Source organism: Hyperoodon ampullatus, assembly GCF_949752795.1.
Source record: "Hyperoodon ampullatus genome assembly, chromosome: 6".
Taxonomy (NCBI): Eukaryota; Metazoa; Chordata; class Mammalia; order Artiodactyla; family Ziphiidae; genus Hyperoodon; species Hyperoodon ampullatus.
Genome location: NC_136919.1, coordinates 2457003 through 2479611, shown reverse-complemented (window position 1 = coordinate 2479611; position 22609 = coordinate 2457003). Strand labels below are relative to the sequence as shown.

Below are 22609 nucleotides of genomic sequence, written 5' to 3'. Positions count from 1 at the left end.
CCTTACGCTGCGTCAAAAGGGTGTGCAAGGGTCTCGGTCCACCCAGTCCTCGGTGGGTCAACAGGGAGCTGTCACGGGACCCTCTCAGCCATGCAGGGGCTCCCCCGGGGGAGAATGCTGGAATGGACCCTAGTCTCAGGCAGTGGCTTGGTCCAGCCCCTCATCCTGGGCACACAGAGCTGCTCCATGGGGGTCTTCGTAGAGTAGGAGGTGCGCAGAGCTGGCGTGAGCCCACAGGGATGGCGTGGAGGGGGGAGCAAGGAGGCCACACCCGCTCAACCTTTGCCCCCGCCGATGTTGACCACGGTGGGGCCGGCGGGGCTCTGACCCCGGCTGGCTGGGCAGTGGCGGGTGGGCTCTTCCAGCTTGGAGATGATCTCGGGAAGGGGCTGCAGATTCCACTCACCCTGCAAGGAAGGGACCAGGAGGTAAACTGAGGCTGGAGGGGTGAAGCGGAGGCCACCTCCCCAGGCACTTTTCCCAATGACCTCCTGCCCTTAAACTCACCTTGTCCCAAACCAACCCCCCATTGTTACTTGGGGGTCCTCACCTGGAAGCCATCCTAGCCCCCCATCTGCCTCCTCGGCCACCCCTCACTTCACTCAGAGAAGCAATCAGAAGCCCTGGGCACAGGCTGATTTTTTTAGCGATCCCCCTGCCCCATGACAAGGCTGCATCAAAGGGCACATTTTAACCGCATCAGACGTCTGCCCCAAACGACTCTCTGACGCGCCATGATGAGCCCCGCCCTTGGTGCTTGGAATGTTTGATTTAGCGATTAATCCAGCTCCCAAATGCCTCCAGAAAACCTGCCTTCCAGATTTGCAGGCTGCAGAGCCTTCCACGCCTAACTCAGCAGCAGCCCTGGCCTCAGACAGGCGGCTGGCCCGGGGAATAAATGAGATGCCTTTGAATCCCAGTGGGTCTCAGATAAGGAGAGAAACCAGCCTGCAGTGTCAGACTGTTTGGTTTCTCACCTGCCCCTCCCTAAGCACTTTATTTTTAGGCTCTGGGGGAGTTTGCTGGCGGCCTGCTCATACCACCAAGATGAGTCCCGTGATGTGACACGGCATCAGAGAGCCGGTAGCGCCCTTCTGGGGTGGCTGTCAGTTTCTCCCTCTGCAGACCGTCAGCTGTCTGTCTGGGCCCGTCTGTCACCACCAGATTACTCAACTGTTTTGTGTGAGTGCGTCTTGCCAGCTCCTTGGGGTGGAGCCCTGTCACCCATGCCGGGGTCCTCCGAGGGGCCTGGGGCACAAAGGGGTGGGCAGCCGCAGAACTTGCCGCTGGGGGTTGGGAAGGGGCGACGGTGTTTCCAAGGCCGGTGGCTGGCGTGCCCCTGATACACACACACACACACAGGGCAGGCATACCTGGAAGCGGACAGCCGAGGACTTGTTGCAGTGCATGGAGATGGGGGCAAAGCTGTACAGAGCCTTGAGCACTTGGCGGTTGAAGGAGTTCCAGGGCACAGAGGCAAACTGCTCAGGGACAGAGGCTTGAGGGCAGGTGCAGACTTCCTCGCTGTTGAACCTTGTTGGGGGAAGAAACAGCCCAGAGTGGGGTATGGCAGAGGGGAGGGGAGCCCAGCAGGGCAAGTGACGCCTCCCTGTAGATGGGTGGGGTCCCCAGAGTAGCCGTCAGGCCACCAGCCTCCTAACATACTGCCTTGGCCCTGACTCCCTGCTGGCGATGGCTAATAGGTTCATCTCTTCTGCCAGCTTGGATCAGTTGGGAATGGCTGCTCCAGGGCTGGGTGGAGGGGGCTTCTCAGGCCAAGTCCAGACTCAATAGGAAACAAGTGCGGGGATCGATTAGTGATGCCTGCCACAGACACCTCAAGGGAGAGTGGAGACATGGTTGCCACATTTGTGCTCCCCCTGCTCCTGGATTCCTCACTTTCGCCCAGCTGCCTAACAGGGCCTGGGGGTTTCTGGGTTGGGGTTCCCCTGCCATGACCAGGGATGGAAGACACAGCAGACGTGCTCCCCTGGAGCCATCACCTGTTCACAAGGTGGAAATACTTCTGCAGGAAGCCAGGGTCCACGGCACTCTTGCAGAGCTCCAGCTGTGTCAGGGGGTAGTAGTGCACATAGTTGACACACATCTCCTCCAGGATCCCAAAGCCCCCCTGCAGGATGGAGATGACGCCCGTCAGCACTGGCGCTTTACTCCTGGACGCTGCCGCTCAACATCTCATATATTCACTGCATTCATGCATTCATTCGTTCCCTCATCACGCGGTGCCAGACCATGTTCTGAGCAAGCAAAGTCCCTGCCCTCTTGGAATTCCCAGCCTTTGCAGGAGAGACCAATAGCAAACACGTCAGCCAGTACGTTCGTCTCAGTTGGTGGTAAGTGTTGTTAGGAATCAAACTACAACAGAGGCACCCGAGAGGGGTATTAGTGTACCCATTTTATGGATGCAGAAACTGAGTCCCAGGGAGGGTAAAGGGCAAGGCCTGAGTGGATGCAGGCTCCCAACCTTGGCTGGGGAGCTGTCCCCTCAGTCTGCGGTGTGAGCCTGGGGACTGGGGACAGCAGGGGAGGCCTCCCCTCACAGAAGACACCACGTGGCCACCCGTCATTTCCAGACCTCAGCTCTGGGAGGAGCAGGGGCTCCAGAAGAGGAGCCGGTGACTAGAGGCCGTCACAAGCCACCCAGGGAAGCCTGTGGCTTTGTCCTCCTGGGAGGGAGCAGAGTGCCCCCAGCTTTAAGCCCCTGGCCAGGTCCCTGATCTCAGAGCCGCTGGACATGGAGCCCAGACCCAGGAAGAGGAGGAACCTGGCAGCAGAAGGGCCAGGCTGCAGGGCGCGGAGGTCCGCCTGGCAGCGGCTCAGACCCCGGCAGGGCAGGGGCAGGTTTGGGTGCAGGGCCCCGCCCACCTTCGCCTTTTGCCCAGGCTCCCAGCACTTTGTGAACCATGGAGTGGGCCTGGGGGGTTTTATTTGCCTGGTGGGAAAGTTTGAGGGAGGAAAGGCATCTGCTTCTTTATGGCAGAACAAAAGCGCTGTAAAAAGCCCAGCTGAGGGCTCACGCCAAGCAATGGACAAGGAGCCGGGGCAGCTCTGCTCAAGGATGACTGTTTAAAAAGGAAATTCCCCAGGAGCCGCTGCCCCGCTCCTGAGCGGCACCTCTGGGGAGGGTTTTCACCTGTATTGTTCCCTGGTTCTGACCCCCCATTTCCTTTCCTCACCCGTCCTGTCCTGGCCTCGGATCAGGGAGATAACCTCCCTCCTGGAATTCCACAGATTCCTGTGCCTCCTACTGCTTGTCTCAGACATCAAAAGAGAGAGTCCCGACCCTCTGCGGGCTCGGCTCAGGAAGCCCTCCCTTTGTCTCCACCCTGGGATGGAAGGCACATTTCAGACCCGGGGCTGTCAGAGTGTGGGAAGGCCCTGCTGCCTTCCGCTGTCATCCCGCCTGGTGACGTGGCCACCTCCCCGAGGAGGGCGTGGGGCGGTGGCCTGAGGCCGTCAGGAGCACTGTGGCCAGAACATCCCCAGACGTGACACCATTTCTCCTGGATGAGGTCGGGTGGGGCAGGGAGCAGGGATTGGCCTGGGGGGCTCCCCGTCACCGTTCACTGGCTGGATGCCAAGCAGGTGCCTGACATCTCCCACCCTCAGCCCCAGTGGCCTCGCCCACAGAGTAGGAGATGCTGCGGTCCTGCCTGGGGCGTGGTTCAGCTCATAAACTCCCCGCCGAGAGGCAGCACGTGCACTGTTGGCGCCTGGACCAGCCCCGCTCCCTGCCAGCTGGGTGCCCCCAGTTGCTCCATCTCACTGTTTCCTGGGACAGCTGCCTCAGAGGGTCCTGGCCAAGCTTCAAGCGTTCCTACGCACAGACAGGCTGAGTCATTATAGCAAGTCCTCCGCGTGGAGAAGGGTTAGGGTTAGGAGGCGCTCCACGTTAGCGGCTGTTGTTATGTGCTGAGCCCCCCCTTGCAGTCTCATAAAGAAGGTGCTGGAGGGCTTCCCTGGTGGCGCAGTGGTTGAGAGTCCGCCTGCCAATGGGGGGAACGCGGGTTCGTGTCCGGGTCCGGGAAGATCCCACATGCCGCGGAGCGGCTGGGCCCGTGAGCCATGGCCGCTGAGCCTGCGCGTCCGGAGCCTGTGCTCCGCAACGGGAGAGGTCACAGCAGTGAGAGGCCCGCGTTCCGCAAAAAAAAAAAAATAAAAATAAAATAGAAGAAGGTGCTGGGGTTTAGTGCAGGGCTGCGTGCCTGCAAAGCTCTCCTGGCCCCCCCCACCCAGAGCAGTTGTCACCTTAAGTCCAGATGGAGGGAGGGGTCAGTGGCAGGAAATTTGCAGGCACACAGCCCGGGGCTAAATGCCTGTTCAGCCCTAGTTGTCAGGTGTGTGACTTTCAGCAAGTATCTTCCCTCTCTGAGCCTCAGTTTCTCACCCATGAAAACAGAGACAAGGATTCCTACCTTGGAAACTGGTGTGAACCCTAAATAAGAGGTGGAAACACCCCAGTGTCCATCCACGCGTGAATGGCAAACAACTGTGGTCCATCCACACGATGGAGTCTTATTCAGCCAGAAAGAGGAATGAGGCACCGATTCACACTACAGCTTGGATGAACCTTGAAAAGATGACGCTGAGTGAAAAAAGCCCGTCACAAAAGGGCACAGATTATATCATTCCGTTGATCTGAAAGTCCAGAATTGGTAAATCCACAGAGACAGAAAGTAGATCCGTTATTGCTTGGGGCTGAGGGTATGGGGCTGAAGGATTTGGGGTTTCTTTTGGGGGCAGGAAATGTTCTAAAATTGACTGCGGTGACGGTTGCACGTAGCGAATATTCTAAATGTCATTGAATTGCACACTTGAAGTGGGTGAATTGTACAGTGTGTGAATTATATCTCAATAAAGCTATTTTAAAGGAAACTAAATGGGACAGAGAGTAGACATTCCATAAATGTCAGCTGAATGAAAAGACAGAGCAGTACCGGGTGCAGACCAGAGTTCCTGGGTAGGGGAGGGGACAGCGCAGGCTGGGATGCAACACCAGGTCTGGTCCACTCGGAACCTTGTGATTCCCGGGATGATTCCTGGGACCTACGCTGACTGTCGAGACAGGCAAAGACTCTGTCAGCAAGCGGTCAGCGCGCTCGGGCGGTCTTGGTCTGTGCCTGTTGACCCGGCATAATTGTTAACAGGGTCGCCCTTTGTTCTCAGAGGTGCCCCAGCTGTTCGATTCGTCATGTGACCACCTATCTGTTGGCGCTGCCTGCACACCTAGCCTTGAGGACAGTCTCCCCCTGGACAGATCCTCCTCCTGGGCTGCCCACAGTCCAGCCCAGATGAACCCCTGTCCTATCCCTCCGGAGCAGAATCAACTGTACATTTACACAGGATTATCTTAGCATGAAGCCCAAAAGGGGACAGCGTAACAATGAATGTCTCTGTAGCCCCTTTATTTTTGCTGATTAACAGTTCGTTAGAAAAGCAGCTGCAGGTTTGTTACCAAAGGTGTGAGAATGACCTTTGTCCTCTGCCTGCCCGCCCACCTCCCCTCTGCCTGGCCCTCCCCCCGCCTCTCCCCCTCCTCGGTCTCTGTCTGACAATCGCCTCTCTTGGCCCTGCTCCCAGCACTTCCACCGCGTCTTTAGTTTTATCCCAACTCTGCTTTTCGCTGGTGGCAGGCCTGTCTCCTTGGGGACAGGGAGCAACCTCACACCTGTGGCCGCTCCCCAGCACCAGCTCTAGTGCTGATATTTATTGCCGTGGCGCTCTACCTAGTGCAGCCATCAAAATAACCCAGAGAGCTTGTTAAACCACGGGTCACCGGTGTCACCACCCAAATTCCAGCTCCAGCTCGATAGGTCTGGGAAGGAACCAATGAGTTTACCATCGGTTTTTTTTACCAAGGTCCCAGGGGATGCTGATGTTGCTGGTCCAGGGACCACACCCTGAGAGCCATTGGTTGATTGAATGAATGAAGGAGGGGCAGCCCTGCCCCCTGGTCTAGAGGAGATAAGACTTGTCCACGTGCTCTGCAGCAGGTGGCAAGAAGTCAGGTGACTTACCACGGTGGCCAGCTTCCTGTCTCCCGTGTTGTATGTGCAGGAAGTGATGAGCACGTCTCCCTGAGAACCAAGCCGACAGAGGCCCATCAGCACCTGCCCGCGTCAGGTATCAGGTGCACTGGGCCCGTCCCACCTGGTGCCCGACTGCGGTAGTCAATCCACTACTGAGGAACCCAGCAGTGGGCCCTGGGTCCCCACACATGAGGGTCACTCTCTGAGTGTCCCCAGGGGGTGATTACTCGTCAGCCTCTGTGGCCCCTTCCTACATGGGCCAGAGCCGGCCGGTGGTTGCCTGGGGCTGGGTAGACCCACCGTGACCCCCATGCCCTCATCTCTCCCTAAAGCTCTCGGGTCTGTGCTCAGCTGATCAGGTGGGAGGATGCTTGTCACCCCAAGTGCCATCTGGTCCCGGCCCCTCAGCGGCCCCTCCGTGCAGCCCCGGTGAGTCTCACGGTGGGGCAGCCCCAGCCCCTGCCCTGCATGGACCTGGCTCTGGAAGGCCTTCCATGGCCTCTGCCCTCCCCCATTGCTTCCTGTCCCTCCCCTCTGGGGACGGCACTCCTGGCCCTCCTGGCCCCCCGTCCCTAACCGGGCACTCACCGGGTGGACGGACACGACCTTCTTCAACATGCGGATCTCCTGGGGTGGGCAGCGTGGGGGGAAGGTGGGGGGAAGGGGAGGGGAAGAGAGGGGGGAGGGGGACCTCAGAGTACTGCAGACACAGCCCCCCGACCCCTCTGTGGGAAGCCAGGACTGGCTAAGTTTGGCCTCTGGCCAGGAACGGATGACAAGAAGGTGGTCATCTAAGATGGATGTTACCATCAAGCTGCCAGGGTCCCCCAGATCCCGCAGTCGGCCACACACCAGAATCCCCCACCGGAGTCCCTCCCCCAGATGAAATCCGCAAGAGGAACCGGCTGGCTGTGTGTGCTCCTCGGGTGTCTGGGCCAGGCCCAGGAGAGGGAGCCCCGGAATGGGGACGTTTCTATGGCCGTTGGGAGAGGGAGGGTCGGACAGCCCACAGCCATGCCCTGCACGGGCCAGCAGGGCGGGGCGGGGCGGGGAAGGGGTGTGGGGTGGCGGTCCGTACCTGGAAGTGAGGGCTGTAGTGGTCGTCCCTGTTCACAACCTCCTTCTCGCGGCCGTCCCGGGCCAGCACCGTGACCACCTTCCTGCCCGTCAGGTGCGTGTGGAGTTGAGAGGCGAAGATGTGGATTCCGGAAGGAGGCAGAGCCTGCAGGGATGGTGGGGGGTCAGGGCCTGGCCACGTGGTTGTCTGCACCCCCAGGGCCACGGAACGGCCATGTGAGTTTACTTCCCTGGACCGTTTGCATCACCCAGACCCTTCCTTCTCCCGGATCGTTGAAACCCCCCATCAGAAAACTCAGTAGAGGGACGTCCCTGGTGGTCCAGTGGTTCAGAATCCGCCTTCCAAGGCAGGGGACGCAGGTTCGATCTCTGGCTGGGGGACTAAGATCCCACATGCCGTGGAGCAACGAAACCCGCGCTCTGCAACTGGAGAGAAGCCCGAGGCTCGTCCGGCTGCCGATGGCTTCCCTTTGGGTCCCCTCTTGAGCCCCCGAAGGCTGGTCGGTTCATTCTGCCTTTATTCCACAGACTCTAGGGTCCTCACGTCTGGCGGATGACGTGGGACAGCAGTGCTGGGCTGTCCTGTCCAGCCTCTGCCAGCCTCCAGCACTAGCATGTCCCCAGCTGCCCTCTGCATGACCTCCCATCATCCGCATGACAGCCAGGCAGCTGTTCCCTGCTGTCACCGTCACCTGGTACTACAGCCGTGGTGCAGGCGGGCAGCACGGAGGAAACAGGCCAGCCCTCACATCACCACCAGGGCGGACGGCAATTTTCCAGATGTTTCCCCTGCGTTAACATTCACTTGATTTAGACAGAACGTTTCCTAAAATGAATTACACACATCAAGCTTTTTCTCCTCGACGCGGCCATCTCCCTGACCACACACCGCCGTGTCCGTCCACCCCATCGGCTGCTCAGGGAGGTCCTGGTGCCCTCGCCCCGTCACTGAGTGACCCCAGGCTGCTGCTGCACTGCTGCAGGTCACCCGATTTCACGTTTGTGCTTCTATCTTGTTCTCCTCCAGCTACCGTCCCCTGCCCTCGTCATTATGGATGCCTTCTGGCCCCCTCGCAATGATCTGAGGACTGGGAAACCTTGTGGCCACATTTGTGACAATTGGGGCCAGGCCTGGGAGCACCTGCTGACCAATGGGGCCCTGGGTTTCTCCCGTCTGGTCCCCAGAGGCCGACCACTGGCCCAGAGTCGTGGCTGTGTAACAGGTGCAGGGGGATTGCTGTCCTGGGGCCTATGGTCCAAAACACTGTACTTCTTCTCGGCTTGTCTTCGGTGAGGATACCTAGACCAGGCCGGACTTCCGACTGCAGAAATTACGCCCCTCGGAGGTCTGCTAACGGAGATGAGACCCCCACTCTGCCGGAGGCCCTTCCATGAGAGTCCACAGAAATGCGATTTTCACAAAGAATGTACCATTTAAAGGGGGACAAGAAAACGGAGTTATTTTTATTTTGTGCTGTAAAGTATTTAGAGACTCTGGTGAGAGAAGGCAGGTCTGCGTTCCCAGGCTGGTGAGAGGCATTCTCAAGGTCAGCGGGTCAACACGACCCATCTACCCCTGGCAAAGGTCAGTCACTTGGCCTGGGGCCCCTCTTTGCCGGTAAGTCTGCAGCCCCAGCTCCAGGCTCAGGCCACAGAGACTTTCACACGGCAAGGTGTCACCACGCTCTGGGGACATGGGAAAGTGTCAGATGCTGGTGTGGTTACGGTTTGTCACCCCTGGTCTCAGATAAGAGCTGACCCACCGTGGATGCAGATGAGGCCAGTGCAGTCTGACAGCTCTGGCTCTTCAGCTCGAGGGCCCTTTGCTTGCCTAAGACTTGGAGTCTCAGGGAGCTCCCAGGAAGAACAAATCCCAGGGAATCAATTCACTGGGAAGACAAATCCGCATATAAACTGCATCACAAAGCAGGCTGCTGTGTGAAGTCAGAGACCCATGTTTGACTTCTCACTCTGCAACTGGAGGCACTGTGGCCCCGGCAAGCCTCAGTCTCCTCATCTGTGAAGTGGGGACGCTAACACTCACCTTGCAGGTCATCGTGAAAAGCAAAGGTACCACATGGGAAAGAGTGCAGCATTCCCAACAGACCATGCCGTAACACCCACCACATAAAAAGAACTTTTGTTTCCTTTTACTATTGGTTTCTACCAATAGTAAGACAGACAACCCACTAGAAACACTGGACAACGTTATGAACAGATATTCACAGAAAGGAAGGGCAAATGGCCAAGAAACAGGTGCAAACATCCTCAGCTTCTACAAATGGGGAAATTCAAATTGAACAACAGTGATGCTTTTCTCCCAAGTGATTGAGAAAATATTTTAAGCATTGATAATATGGTGGGTCAGTAAGTCTGGGGCACCAGGCACCCTCTGGTACTGTGGGGGGAAGAAGCCCCAGAATGCGCTTTCTGGGGGGCGTTTTGCCAGATTTATTCAAATTAAAGCTCACATCCCTGTGCGTGGCAATTCCACCTCTAGAATACACCTGACAGACATTTCCCGTGGGCACAGAATTTCCCTGAGGGCTTCTTCCTGTCAGTGGAAAGTTGACAGCAGCCTGGATACTGGTGATGGGGGGACAGTTCAGCACAGGTCGGGACTGGGGGAGGCCGGGGAGAGCCGAGGGCCCAGAATTGGGGGAGTCACTTCCGCTCCTCCCGAAGCTCGGTCCCTCCATCTGCTCCCGAGTCTAAGCACTACCTGTGCCACACCTGCCCTCGCACAGTGGCCCTGGGGACCAGTGCTCCCCTGTGTCCTGCGCCCCAGGCACTTTGCTGGCCTCACCTGGTCCAGCGCCAGTGAAGTCCCTGCTGAATCCGTGCTGTGCGTCGGCTAAAGGGCAAGTCACGGACAAACGTTCACTATTCAGTGTGTTTTTAAACATGCCGCGTGTAAGGGCTTGTAGAAACAGGTAGGGAAAAAGTCCGGAGGGGCACAAGAGATCCAGCAGCTGGCTATCTCGGGGAGGAGGAGAGGCTGCTGGGACCAAGGGGTGTTAGCTGCACTGCCTGCATTTCTCATGGTGAACGTGTGTCTATCTCATTCACAGGATGAACACGTATTTTAAACACTGGCTCAGGTTTGGACTAAATGTGAGCCAGTTATTACTGAGAGGACGGTGCAGACGCAGACCGGCCGGCGGGAAGGCCCCTCGGCATCCAGAGGAGGTGGGGGGGTTGGCGCTGGTGGAGCTGCAGGGTGGGGAAAGCAAAGCCACAAGCCACCGACCTCGGCCCCCACCCTCGGGGCCTCAGCCGGGGAAGCAGGGCGGTGCCAGGCCCAGCCCCATGTCCGGCCCACTCACCAGCTGGGTGCACTTGTCCGTGCAGTAGCCGGTGAGGACGAAGGCCGTCTCCTGCGGGGGGATGGCCATCACGGGCGTGTACACCAGGCCCAGCTCCATGATGCCCGCATCGAAGCGCCGCAGCGTGGCTGTGTAGTACAGGCGGATGCCCGAGGAGTCGCGCCGGCCTGGGAGGAGGAGGGACGGAGGTGAGTGGAGCCCCTCTCCCTGACCCCCGCCTGGCACACGGACGCCCCTAGCCACCCTCAACCAGGAGGCGCCAGTCACACACCTGCTCCCACCTGCATTTGTTCCCACACCTGTTTACCCCAGGCGGATGCCATGGTTACCACAAGGACCAATTCACCTGTGCCATTCCCACATGCAAAGCAAGAGCCATTGTTTCTGTGAAAACGAGGTGAATGCTTTGGAAAGACTTGATTAAGGCAACGAAAGAAAACCGAAAACCGTGCTGTTGAACCGGGTCGGGTGAGATGCCTGCAGTGGGTTTAGGAAGCTCGCCAACACCTCAGAGGGCTTGGGAAGGGCTTTGATGTTCTTCCTGCTGGTTCAAAGGGCTCTGAGCTGGAACTGACCAGCAGGACGACCTGTCGGTGAGGTTTGGGCGGAGAGCAGGGCATGGCCACCCTCACAGAGGAGCCTCGGCCCCGTCGGGCAGGTGAGCGTGAGTCTGTGTCGTGAAGCCAGCGAGAAGCGTTTAAGGCACATCCTTCTTGTGGCCTCTCTCCCTCCTTCCTCCTTTTTTTCTTTTCTTTTTTTTTTTTTTTTTTTTTTTTTTGGCGGTACGCGGGCCTCTCACTGTTGTGGCCTCTCCCGCTGCGGAGCACAGGCTCTGGACGCGCAGGCCCAGCGACCATCCTCCTTCCTCCTTTGATTCCTGTCCTGCAGCATTGACCCAGGGGCTGCGTATGCTGGGAGGACATCGCAGGAGAAACCTAAGCAGGAGCATGGACCCCTGGAGCAGGGTCAGCACTAAGGGTGCAGCCCCCCGGCTCACATACCGTCCTGGGTCCCATCAGCTCAACAGTGTGCTGTGTGCTCTCAGGCAAGTTGCTGTCCCTCTCTGGGCTCGAAGTCAAGGACCACTTCCAAAGAAGAATTTGGTGCTTCTGCCCATCGTGTTCCAGCCACACCTGCCAGGTCTTCTTGTAGTCGACAAATTGGAGAATACACGGCTCCCTGGGCAGCCTCCCAGTGGTCATACGAAGCTGACGGATGGAGGTCTGGGGATGCCGGCACCCACAGGTCTCGAGTATCCCTTTCCCTGCCAGGAGTCGGTCAGCAAGGCCCTGAGCGTTTCGGGGCTGGTCCCCTGGGGGAGGATTAGGGGCTGGACGTGGCCCATCCCCTCGGAGTGGGCAGGAGAGCTGGGAGCTGGGCGGGAGAGCCCGTGTAACTGAAGAATCATCCTCCCGCAATTATAGACGGGGAAACTGAGGCTCGGAACCTGAGCTGAAGACCCTGCTCAAGATCGCAGGGCTGGGAAGTGGCCGAGCTGGGACCCCAGCCCAGGGCACCTGTGGGGGCAGGGCTGTCTCCCTGCTCAGCTGCCCTGAGGTGGAGCTGAGAACACACCGTCTTGCCGCTGCCTCCCTCCCTCCCTGCCCCATTCTCCTCCTGCAATGTCCAAACTCCGCCTCTGTATCTCTGGGCTGATTACATCAGAGGATAATAATAAAAAGGGAGATGCAATTGGTTAAAATTCAGATGGGGATTAAATAGTGAAATAATTGTTGAATTTTGATATTTATAGAAAAGAGACCCATCTCCAGATTTGCAAAGTGACAGGAGCATCCTTATATTTGGCAAAAGATCCATAAATACAAGTAGATAATCAGGAAGAGACAGACTTCCCTGATGCTTAAGGAGTTTTCAAAAATCCATTTGCTTTCAGGTTTTAAATGAGCAATAAATCCCGTATCATGCTAAGGCCCAAGCTGACTTATGCTCCTCTCTGGGTGCGCTGTAGATAATTCCAGCGGTGGCAGAAAGTATTAGTTATGCAGCCAGGAAGAAGTTGCTAGCGGCTATTAGTTGAGCACACCCCGGTGCCCGCATCCAGTTGGGAGCGTTACATGCACGAGCTTTCCCAGCCTCAGGACAGCTGAGGGAGGTCAGCAAGCACGGGCAGGGGTAGGGGTCACCCACCCAGGGTCACGCAGCTAGGGAGACACAGGCTGGGACCTGGCCTGGAGCTGATGTCTGATCTCTCAGACTATTTCTGCCCCTCACTTACACAAACGAAAAATGTCATTTAAAAAAAGAGAGAGTGAGTGAGAGGAAGAGGGCTATGTGGCAATATATGGCAGAAGATGCTGGTGAAACAGAGGAAAAGGTTTTCAGTTTCTGATACAGTATCAACTGGCATCATCACCCTAAAGACTGACCCTGGTTGTTCCACCTTCAGGCACGGGATGATCCAGCAGTCCCTGCTATCTGCCCCCACCTCGCTTTCCCAGCCCCTACATTGCAGCCGGGCTGGACCGCCTGTCTCCCTTTCCCACCTCCGTGTCTGTGAACAGCACAGTCTCTCCCTCCATCTGGAATGAAGCACCTGTCAGCTTCCCCTGTAAAAATGCTCCTGGTCCCCCGAGGCCCAGGTCACCAGCCGCCATGATGCCACCCAGGCTGTGTGGACTCTTCCTTTCATACTTTCTGGCACTTTGCTCGTGTCTCCCTCCTAAAAAGCCTTTGCACCTTTCTGGACGTAAGGTCTGGTGTGGTAAATTGGGGAATGAGACATGATCCTGCATCTCACAGGAGGGGGTCTTGTGGATTTCTGCTTGCCTAGTATAAATTCAACAGCACAAAACAAACGAGAGCCACCCCTCCAGCGCCCAGGGCAGACATTGCTAATCCATCCCAGTACAGCCTTCAGCTACCTTTCCAGCAGGGATCTGGGGCTGCAGCTGAGGGTCAGTCAGAGGAGCCCGGTGAGCAGAACCTGTTTGCCACCCTGACCAGAACACATGGAAATAAAATCCCATCGACACATTCACACTCCAGGCATGCATTTGCTCTGTTGTGACAGGTTTTGAGAAGCAGGGGGGATGTTCATAGCCAGAAATGCCCCCCAGTGAGCCAGGCACTCCCCTTGTCCTGAGGACAGTCCTGGGGCCGTGCCTCCCAATGGTCAAACCATTGGAGGCTGGGTTCTATCTAGGCAGGGATCGTGTTGGCTCTGGAGTGGCTGGCATCCTGCCATCCTGCCAGGTGCCCTGTCCTGGCCCAGCCTGTTCTGGGGACGGCAAAGCCACCTCTCATGGGTGCTGGAGAGTCACCCCTTTGGGGAGGGGAGGTCAGGGATGGGGGGGCATCTCCTGGTCTGAGCGGCCTCACAGAAGTTAGATTTTCAGGGGAGACGGCACATGGGACCACTCCAGCCTGTGACCTCCCTCCATTGCCTGTGACCCCGTTGGTTGGCACACCCTGATGCTAGCCTTCTGCTCTGTCGGGTGCCAATGAGGAAAGGGTGTGGGAGGAGGGGTGAGCTGTGTTTATTCAGAAGGACCCGACACCTAAGTGATTCCTTACAGCTTCAGAATCAGACCAAGCTTGCCATGTTCAAATGTGGGCTCGGCCATAGCACGGCTGCACCACCAAGGCCACGGAGACGGGTAACACCAGACCTCCTGGCTCTAAATTCCTACTCGCTTTGTGGCCCTGGAGACGTCCCTTTACCACTGGCCTTTATTTGCTCTTCTGCAAGATAGGCACACAAGAAACCTCTACCTGCCTTTCCCAGGTGGTACCTGGGACAGCGTCGTGTTGATGGCAGCTGGTGTTTATGAAGGGGGAGGGGTGAAGATGCTGGGCCCCCACTGTGTGGATGAGCCAGCCGGTGAGACTCTGCCTGGGGAGCCCACCGCAGGCCCCGGAGACGTTCAGTGAACAAGAGACACAAGAGGGCCGCGGGCCGCGGTGGGCCACGTGACAAGGAGACTAGACCTGGGGGGAGAGGGATGCGGTGCCAAGCCCCGCCAGCCCGGCTATCTTCCTAACTGGGTATGGCCGCGCCCAGGTTCCCGAGGGGAGGACGGTAATGCTGGAAGCACGCCTCAGAGCTCCCTACCTTTTATCATCAGCGGGTTGTGGTAGTGAACTTCCAGGCGGAGAAATCTGGAGGACCCAGGGCCCCCGAAAGCAAGGCCGGCTTCCTCTGGGTAGTAAAAGGCCTGCAGGGAGCAGGGAGGGCGGGGTCAGGCCAGGCATACAGACTGGGGTGTCAAGAGAGGGGTCCTGGGGCGGTCAGGGCATACCCACCCATGTGCTGGGGCCTGAGCTGCAGTGAGTGGTGTTGGTGGGGCAGCCAGATTAGGACTCTCCCCATGACGGGCAGCTCATTACCAGCCCGTGCAATGTTCCTATTAGACTCAGGGTCAGGGAGTGGGGGGAGCTCGTGCCCCCAGGCAAGCCCACTGCCCAAGCCCCTCCTCTGAGCTGGTGGAGGAAGCTGCTGGAAGACCCTGGACACAGCCCAGGGAGGCCAGCCCCGGGACCACCCTGTGCACAGACCCCTCCAAGTCCAGCGGAACTTGATCGGGGAAATGAGAGCGATGCCCACGAGGAATGTTAGGTCGTGGGGCTCTTGCGTTTTTACAGGAAAGTAACGGAGGCTGGAGAAGGCGTTCGTGGCTCAAAAGAGCCACGGGATTCCAACAACGTACAGGTGGTGGGGAGACGGGGTTATTCGGGACCTGGGTTGCCCTGGGGGCCTCACAGCCTCCCTCCAGCACTCCCTTCTTGGAGGCTCTCATGCGTAAGTGGGGGCCCTCTGGGGAGATGCCGGGAAGGGCACGTACCTTGGCGCCCAGGGCCCAGGCAGCCAGCACGTGGCGACAGTAGTTGAGCCGCTCCGGCTTCATCTTGGAGTCGCAGGGCCCGCTGAAGTGGGGGAAGCTCTCGAACTCGGCTGCGCACTGGAAGACCTCCATGTGGTGCACCAGGGCCTCATTGCCCTTGGTGACGATGGGCTCGTACTGTGGGAGTGGAGCATCCACTGAACCCGGGACAGCAGACCCCGCCCACCCACCTGCTCACCCCCACCGGTGGGGCTCTCGCCCAGCAGCTCTCTTCCGTGGGCCTCTGCTTGCCCCTCTGTAAAATGGGAGGGTTGAGCCAGGAGATTTCCAGGGGTGCTTCTGGGGCTCAGGGTTTTTGGGGTGGAGCCACCACCCTGGAACCAGGCAGAATCTGCCAGAAGCTCACGGTGAGCTCAGGAGCAAAGGGAAGGGGACCCAGGCGAGTCATTTCCCGATAAGGGGGTTGGGGGACAGGAAGGCAGCGGCCCTCGTGTGAACGTGGCAGTGGCTGCACAGACACACGGAGACTGCCCAAGGCAAGGCTGAGCCTAGGGGGCAGGTGCAGCTGTGAGTCAGGCCCACCGCTTCCTGCTGTGTGACTTTGGGAGCTCACACTACCTCTCTGGGCTGCACATCCTCGAATGGAAATAGGAGTGATAATATCAGCACTGTGTGTGTGGTATGGTGGTGATGGAGGTGGTAAACCGCCTCCTCTTTCCCCAGGGCCGGGCAAAGAGGGGACATTCAACAGCTACCGTCGTTGCTGTTATATCTGCAGGAAGGTGTTTAGAGCAGTTGAGCTCTGAGTTGAGTTGTTATTTCATGAAGGAGGAGGGTGTCCTGACGGACAGATAAATAGCTAGACAGCCGCTCCAGTCCCAGGGGAAGATGCAAAAATCAAGACATCAGTTGCCTTTGGTCCAGGCTGGGAAGCTGGGGCACAGCAGCCCCGGGAGGGCGGGGAGTGAGCAGCGTGACGGGGGGTCAGAGCACACTTGTGGCTGCAGAAAGTTCAGACCCTGCCTGGGGTCCACACCACAGAGGTCACTGGTCCAAGCAGGACCATGGACAGCTCCCCAGGACAGGACACCTCTGAGGCCCCGGGTGGGAGGTGGAGCTGGGGTGAGGACTGGGCCCACAAACCATGACGATGTGGTGCCGAGGGAAGCCATCCGGGAGCTCGGTGATGTAGCACCAGTACGTGGTTTCCTGGCCGGGGACCAGGACGTCTGGGGCGCGGATCTCCATGGTGCGCATGTCCGAGGGCAGGGCCGGGATGGAGATGTTGGGCTTCAGCAGCTGCACCCTCTGCAGCCCCGTCTGCAGGCTGGAGACGTTGATGGCCTCCAGCGACTGGAACGGCTCCTCCAGGATCCCATACACCAAGTGGACGGTGCCGTCCTGCAGGTGAGACAGGGCCCGGCACTCGTCCACTCACACCCCCAGAGTTGGGCTTCTGGTAACCGGGGAGACGCCAGGTCCCTACCCACCCTTGCCTGGCTGGTAACATGCCCGGTTCTCACCTCCCTGAAGGAGGGGAGCTTTGAGGCTCTGTGCGGACCTGGCTGGGATTAAATCCAAGGCCGAGCACCCCCAGAGCCCACGGTTTGCACCAGCCATTAATACATGTTGTCTTCCTAAATGCTTTCTATCTACATTTGCTTAGCATCCTTTCAACTAACCATTGCTGGGTCACTGTGAACCAGGCCGGCTGGCTCACCTGGGACATGTGTTCCCTCCACCACCCCCAGGGTCACTGGGGACAGGGCTGTTCTCTGCACAGGTGTCTCAGAGCTCCAGGCAGGAGGCTTCCCCACACCCACGCTGGAGGCTCTGAGCTGAGCACACGTTGGCACCAGACACCATGCAAAGTTCTGGGAGAGGGTCCTCTGCCTGCGCTTGCCCTTGTCCATGGGGAAGGTGAGCCAGGAGGTGAGGACTCAGACCTCCTTCTGGAAGGACACTTCTTCTGGCTCCAGCTCTGTCCTCTCTCTGCCGTGTCCCTGGGCAAGTCCTGCCCTGTCTGGCCTCAGTTTCCTCGTGTAGCACTGGGCCAGCCCATGTCACTGACACGCCATAAAGATAACACAGACTTTGGGTGTCAAGGTGCATTGGAAAGTGGAAAGGATTTTGTCTTCAGGAGATAACTGGTTTGTTTTTCCCTAAGGGTCTTGGAGCAGCGTGAGAAGCCTAAGGATTTTTAGATCTGTTGCCGCCGTGAATTCCTAGACAGAGCAGGTTGAGCCCTACAGATCGTCTAATTCCCTTTTCTCCTTTTACAGACAGGTAAACTGAGGCCCAGAGGAGGAGGGGACCTGCCCTGAGCCTCACAGCCCGTTGGCCACAGAGCCAGTCTGGGAAACCAAGCCTCCTGGGCTCTTTCCAGAATTCTACTGAAGATGCTGGACCAGGAAGAGAGAACTAGTCAGGAGGAAGACCACTCAGGTCCCTGTCTGAAAGCTTCGGGGCGAGACCAACATCTAGAAACATGTCAGCTACGTGTCAACCGAGAGCTGCTTGCTTGCCAGATCAGACGCCGATGGCAGAGCTGGTTTCTGCCAACCTGCCTTGTCCCCACCCTGCTGCCTCTGGAATCCACGCTCTCTGTGCACGGCTGGCCCAGGGATACTGCCCTGGGATGCGAGAGGGCTCCACGCAGCCCACGGTCTCCTGGGCAAGCGGGCTGCCACCCACCTCGATGAGGTAATCCTTGGGGTCACAGGTGCCAAAGGGCCTCTTGAACAGCAGGGACAGGCCTTCCCGGGTGCTCTGTGCCCGCAGCAGCTGGTAATCCTGCTGGGCGTCCAGATGGATCTGCCCGTTCTGGTCACTCCAGGCGTCCTGTAGAGGCAAGGGTGGGCTCGGAGCACAGGGGGCCGAGCCGTGGGGCCAGAGTTCAGGGTTGGCCGCCCGCGGTGCAGCCCCTGGAAACACCTCGCCCTGGGGCTCCTGGGGTTCTGCCCGGGGTGGGCGTCACACCCACGCTCGGTGTTTGCCTGAGACAGTGGAGTTGACCTCCCACCCCACTCTCTTCGTCTGTGCCCTTGACACACGGCCTCAAACGCCAGCCAGGACTCACTGGGGCTGGTTAGCCATGCAGGTTCCCAGACCTCTGGGTGGGACCCAGGAGCCTGTATCACGAAGAAGGTGCCATGATTGGGAATGTGGAGGCTTAGACAAAGAATCGCCTTTGGTCTGTGGAGGGAGGGACCCTAACAGCCCACGGAGCCTCGGAGAGGGTTTGCGGGGCCCACCCCGCACTTGCACACCCCTGAGAGTGAGCCCGCCTGAAACGCTGCCCCCCCAGCATCTTGCCCACCTTGCCCTAGTCTTAGCCTTGCCCGGAGAGGGTAAACCGAGGCCCAGGAGGAAACGGACCCGCTGCATTTCCCCAGGATGTCCGAGGGTGGTGGTCCTGGCCAGACCCTGCCCTCCCCTCCCCCTAGCTGTTTCCCTGGCACCCGGCTCTAAGGCTCGGCCACCCTGGGGCTCCAGGTCAGGGCCTGGAAAGCCGTCCACCTGGCAAGGAGGCTGTGAGGGAAACCCTGCCCCCGACAAGCAGGCCGCTATTCCAGTTCAGGAACAACACGGGACCACCAGTCCTTGGCCTTAGGATTGTCTTAAACCCTGCATTCAGGGCTAAAGCATGTTTTCCTCATTTCCCTGAGCAAAAAAGAAACCTGCAAAAGATTTGGCCAAATTTTCCCTAGAGAAAAGCACCACAGTGAAGCTCGTGCTGGGGTACACTGCTGAACTGCAGAAGGGCGCATTTTAAACGGAAGCAGAACGTCAGCTTGTGATCCTTCTTCGGCTGGAAATCTAGAGTGTAATTGTTGAACATATTGCCAAAGGAGGAAAACACGTCTGACATTTGTTTGCACAGGAATTTGTTGTGCAAATTAATCCTGCCTGTGCTGAGGACCAAGTCACCCCAGCTCTCTTGGCAGCCAGGGAAGCTGCTCCCGGGCTTGGCGGCTCCTCTGGGACCGGCTCAGAACCGCACTGCCCATTTCTTTCTTGGCCGTGACCCGTAGCCACTGAGCATCCTGGTGTAGGAGAGGTGGGACAGCCCGGGGGCCCAGGAGGCCCCACCCCGCCCGGCTGGTGGTCGGGCTCACCCACCCTCCCCTGGGAAGTGGGCAGAGCCGCTTCCTGCCTGCAGAGTTGTGGCAGGGGTCGGACAGAGCACCACCGGGTTCCAGAAAGACCAGCTCGTGTGAACCCACACATGCCAAGACGGTGGAGAGGGATTACTGTACCCACTCTGCAGATGAGCTACGCGAGGCCCTATCCTGACCCTGGCTCGGTGCTCCTGCTGGATTCCCACACTTAATTGAAGTAAGAGCCTCTCTGCTCACAGATAAAGTGCCTCCTGACTTAAAAACGATGTTAACCCTCCTGCATCTGTTTCCATGAGAGAGTTGGGTTCGGTCCCCAGAGAGGTCAGGGTGGAAGAATTGTAGGGTGGCGGCTCAGGGCAAGATGGCTAGGCTCCCCCAACCCCGAGGGCCTCCCTTCAGCTTGTCGAGGGCCCCCAAAACCTCTCTCCTTTGAAGGGAAAACTCCCCCCCACCTCCTTCGCCCTTTCTGGCAAGAATGGGTGTGAATTTGAGGCGTGGAGTGAGGCGCACGCCCTCAGCGTCCTGGCTTAGCTCCACGGATGGTTCGTTCCATGCCTGGGTTGGGGGCCGGGGAGTCTGCACCTGCTCAGGTCACCCACGTGTACAAGCACTGCGTCCTTGGCAGTGGGCAGGCAGGCCAGCCACCGTGCTTGGCCGCAAGTGACCTCTGGGCGTTGTTTGTGCGGGTGGGTACGTGGGGGCCGCCCTCCCAAGGGCAGGGGCGGTGGGGAACGTGTGTTTATGTGGCGAGTGTGTCCCTCGTGTGTGTGCGGCTGTGCTCCTTGGGCACGCGGAGCTCTGTCATGTGGGGTGTGCAGTCAAGGACCATAGAAGTCATCTATTTCCCATTTTGTCCTTACATCAGCATCCCCGAGATGCCCAAGCTTGGGACACAAGGGATGCTCAGAATAAATGTGACCAGAGAGGCAGAAGGGAGACTTCCTTTGCCAGGTTAAGGACGGTGAGTGTAGAGGAAAAGGCAAGTTCAGGAGCACTGCGGAGGGAAGACTCACCCCAAAGTAGGCACTGTCCCCGTCGGTCCAGAGCACGACCAGGTCGGCGTCCTCCAGCTCGCCACGGTCCGACATCCCAAACAGGACGCCGGCCTTGAGCTCCCGCACCAGGAGCTGGAAGTGGACGGTCTCCTGAACGTAGCTGACATTCCACGACAGCTCCAGGGTCCCCTCAGGGTCCAGGGGGATGCGGTAGGGGAAGGGGCTCTTGGGGGGTGCCGAGCCCTGCAGTGCGGCCACCAGGATGACCAGGAAGACGGCCACTGCTGTGCCGTACATGGAGGCTGCCTCGCGCACGCTGGGGCTGGGGACCTGCATGGCTGGGTGAGCTTGGCCGCCCCACCTGGCCATTTATGTCTCGGCCCCACAGGGGATGGGGCCGGGCTCCACCGGTAATCACATTTGTCTGGTGGGGAATTCAATTGTCCCAGTGACCCTCCCACCAGGCCAGGCCCCAGGCCAAACGCTTTGCTGCCCTTGCTTCTCCTAATTGGCACTAATGACACATGGACATCATCAGCAGGAATTGAAGCAGACAGGCTGGTTTCCCTCCCCCTGAATAGTCTCTGAGAGGTGTCCGGAAGGGGCTCCTCCCTGCAGACGGCCTCCAGCCAGGCACTGGGCTGACCACCAGGCTGGCTGCCTGGGCCCGTCCCCGCAGAGCTGACGGATTGGGCCCATGCTGCTCCACCCGTGGATGGGCAGACTGAGGCGCCGAGGGGTTATTTCCAAGGTGACCAGTGAGTAATGAGACCTCCCTGCTGCAGGCCCAGGGAGCTGCTTCTATGATATAATACTGGAGGGTGGACCGATTTCAAACTAAAAATAAAAGACGAGCCCCAAATAGTCCCTGTGTTTAAACATTCTCTCCGTGGCCTGCTGTTCCCACTTTTGTCTTCTCTCGATTTCCCCACAGGCTCCAGCTGGTGCCACAGCTGCTCCAGAAGGAGTGGGTGTACTGCTGGGGGTGGGGGCAGATTGCAGGTGGATTTTTGGGGGCCCCAGACAGCAGGGCACATTGCTAGGGAGCAGACTTCTTGATGGATGCCTTGCCGAGGGGTAGATGGCAGGGCACAATTCTTGGGGCAAACGGACTTTGCAGAAAAGGGTGTGAGTAACAGGCCTGCTTCCCTGTCTCCAAAGCTCCAAAACCCACAATGTCCTTTAGCCTGGAGTGGACCCCGACTGAATTTGAACCCTCCCAGGGCAGCCAGCCAATTGCATGGTTTCTCCCGCAGACAGCACAGAGCCTTTGCACAGGCCCGTTGGGACTCACAGCTCCGCGAGCCTCATGTGTCCGTCTCTCTGCATCCCGGCTCACTCCTGTCCTTCTCTGTGCAGAGTGCACTTGACTTGTGCTGTCACCTCCAGGAAGTTGTCCCTGATTGCCTTCTGCTCTGAACTTGGACTCCTCCTTCCAGGAATCTGACTCCCTTCCTTCCTTCTTCCTCCTCCAATTCCTCTTCTCTCTGGAGAAGCCAAGAACTTGACCAATATCCTCAGATCCCAATATCATCTTCAAATACCCACAAATCCTCCAATAGTGACAAAGGCTAGCCCAGAGCTTGCAGCAGCAGGCTTTGTTTTCGCTCTGAACTCTGTTCCTTAGGAAGGAATGACTGTGTCTCTGCATGAGTATGAAATCTGGAGCAAGTTCCCCTCCCCTGGTCCTGGTGGGTGCTGGTCTCTGCTTCCCAGAGGCCCGGCTGTCCTGCAAACAGGGCCGAAGAAGGAAAGATGCTACAAAAGGCTGCGGGATACCCCCCCTTGACTGTACACAGGGTGGAGGTGTTACAGGGCACGTCACTCATGGAGCTGACACCACAATCGCTGTTCTCCACGGGGCAGGGACTGCCCGCCCACCCACCGCTGGGGCCCGTTCCCCAGGGCAGCACAGAGCTGGAGCAAAATAAAGGGCTGAGTGAGTGAATCAGCCAATGAGCAGATGAACACATGAATCAGCGCAGGATGCCACCACAGTCCCCCCGTCCTGGACTCAGGTAGAGCCTGGCAGGACGGTGTTCCCATGGTTGGGGGGGCACCAGGGGTGTCAGGCTACAGGATCAATCCCGAAGCCTTTAGGTAATGCTGCCTTGCACAGAAGACAGGCGGGCACGGGCCAGGGGAGACCCCAGACCAGGCTCTGAAGGCCTCGCCCCACAGGGCACTGCTTCATTCTTTAAAATGTTGCCCAAACTTCCTCGTCTGTGGTGCCTAAGC

The 22609-nt window shown here is 58.4% G+C and overlaps 1 protein-coding gene across 1 annotated transcript; it reads right to left on the bottom strand.

Annotated features, from left to right (window-relative positions):
* Positions 1 to 275: 275 nt before the first annotated feature.
* DBH (dopamine beta-hydroxylase) lies at positions 276 to 20707 on the bottom strand (the record flags this gene model as incomplete). The annotated part of the gene is made up of 12 exons (XM_079706032.1): positions 276 to 407; positions 1374 to 1533; positions 2004 to 2131; positions 6039 to 6098; positions 6639 to 6677; positions 7129 to 7272; positions 10454 to 10620; positions 14526 to 14628; positions 15256 to 15432; positions 16399 to 16656; positions 17950 to 18096; positions 20390 to 20707. The coding sequence occupies 12 exons, from the start codon at positions 20705 to 20707 to the stop codon at positions 276 to 278; spliced, it is 1833 nt and encodes a 610-aa protein (XP_079562158.1).
* Between the last annotated feature and the right edge of the window lie 1902 nt (positions 20708 to 22609).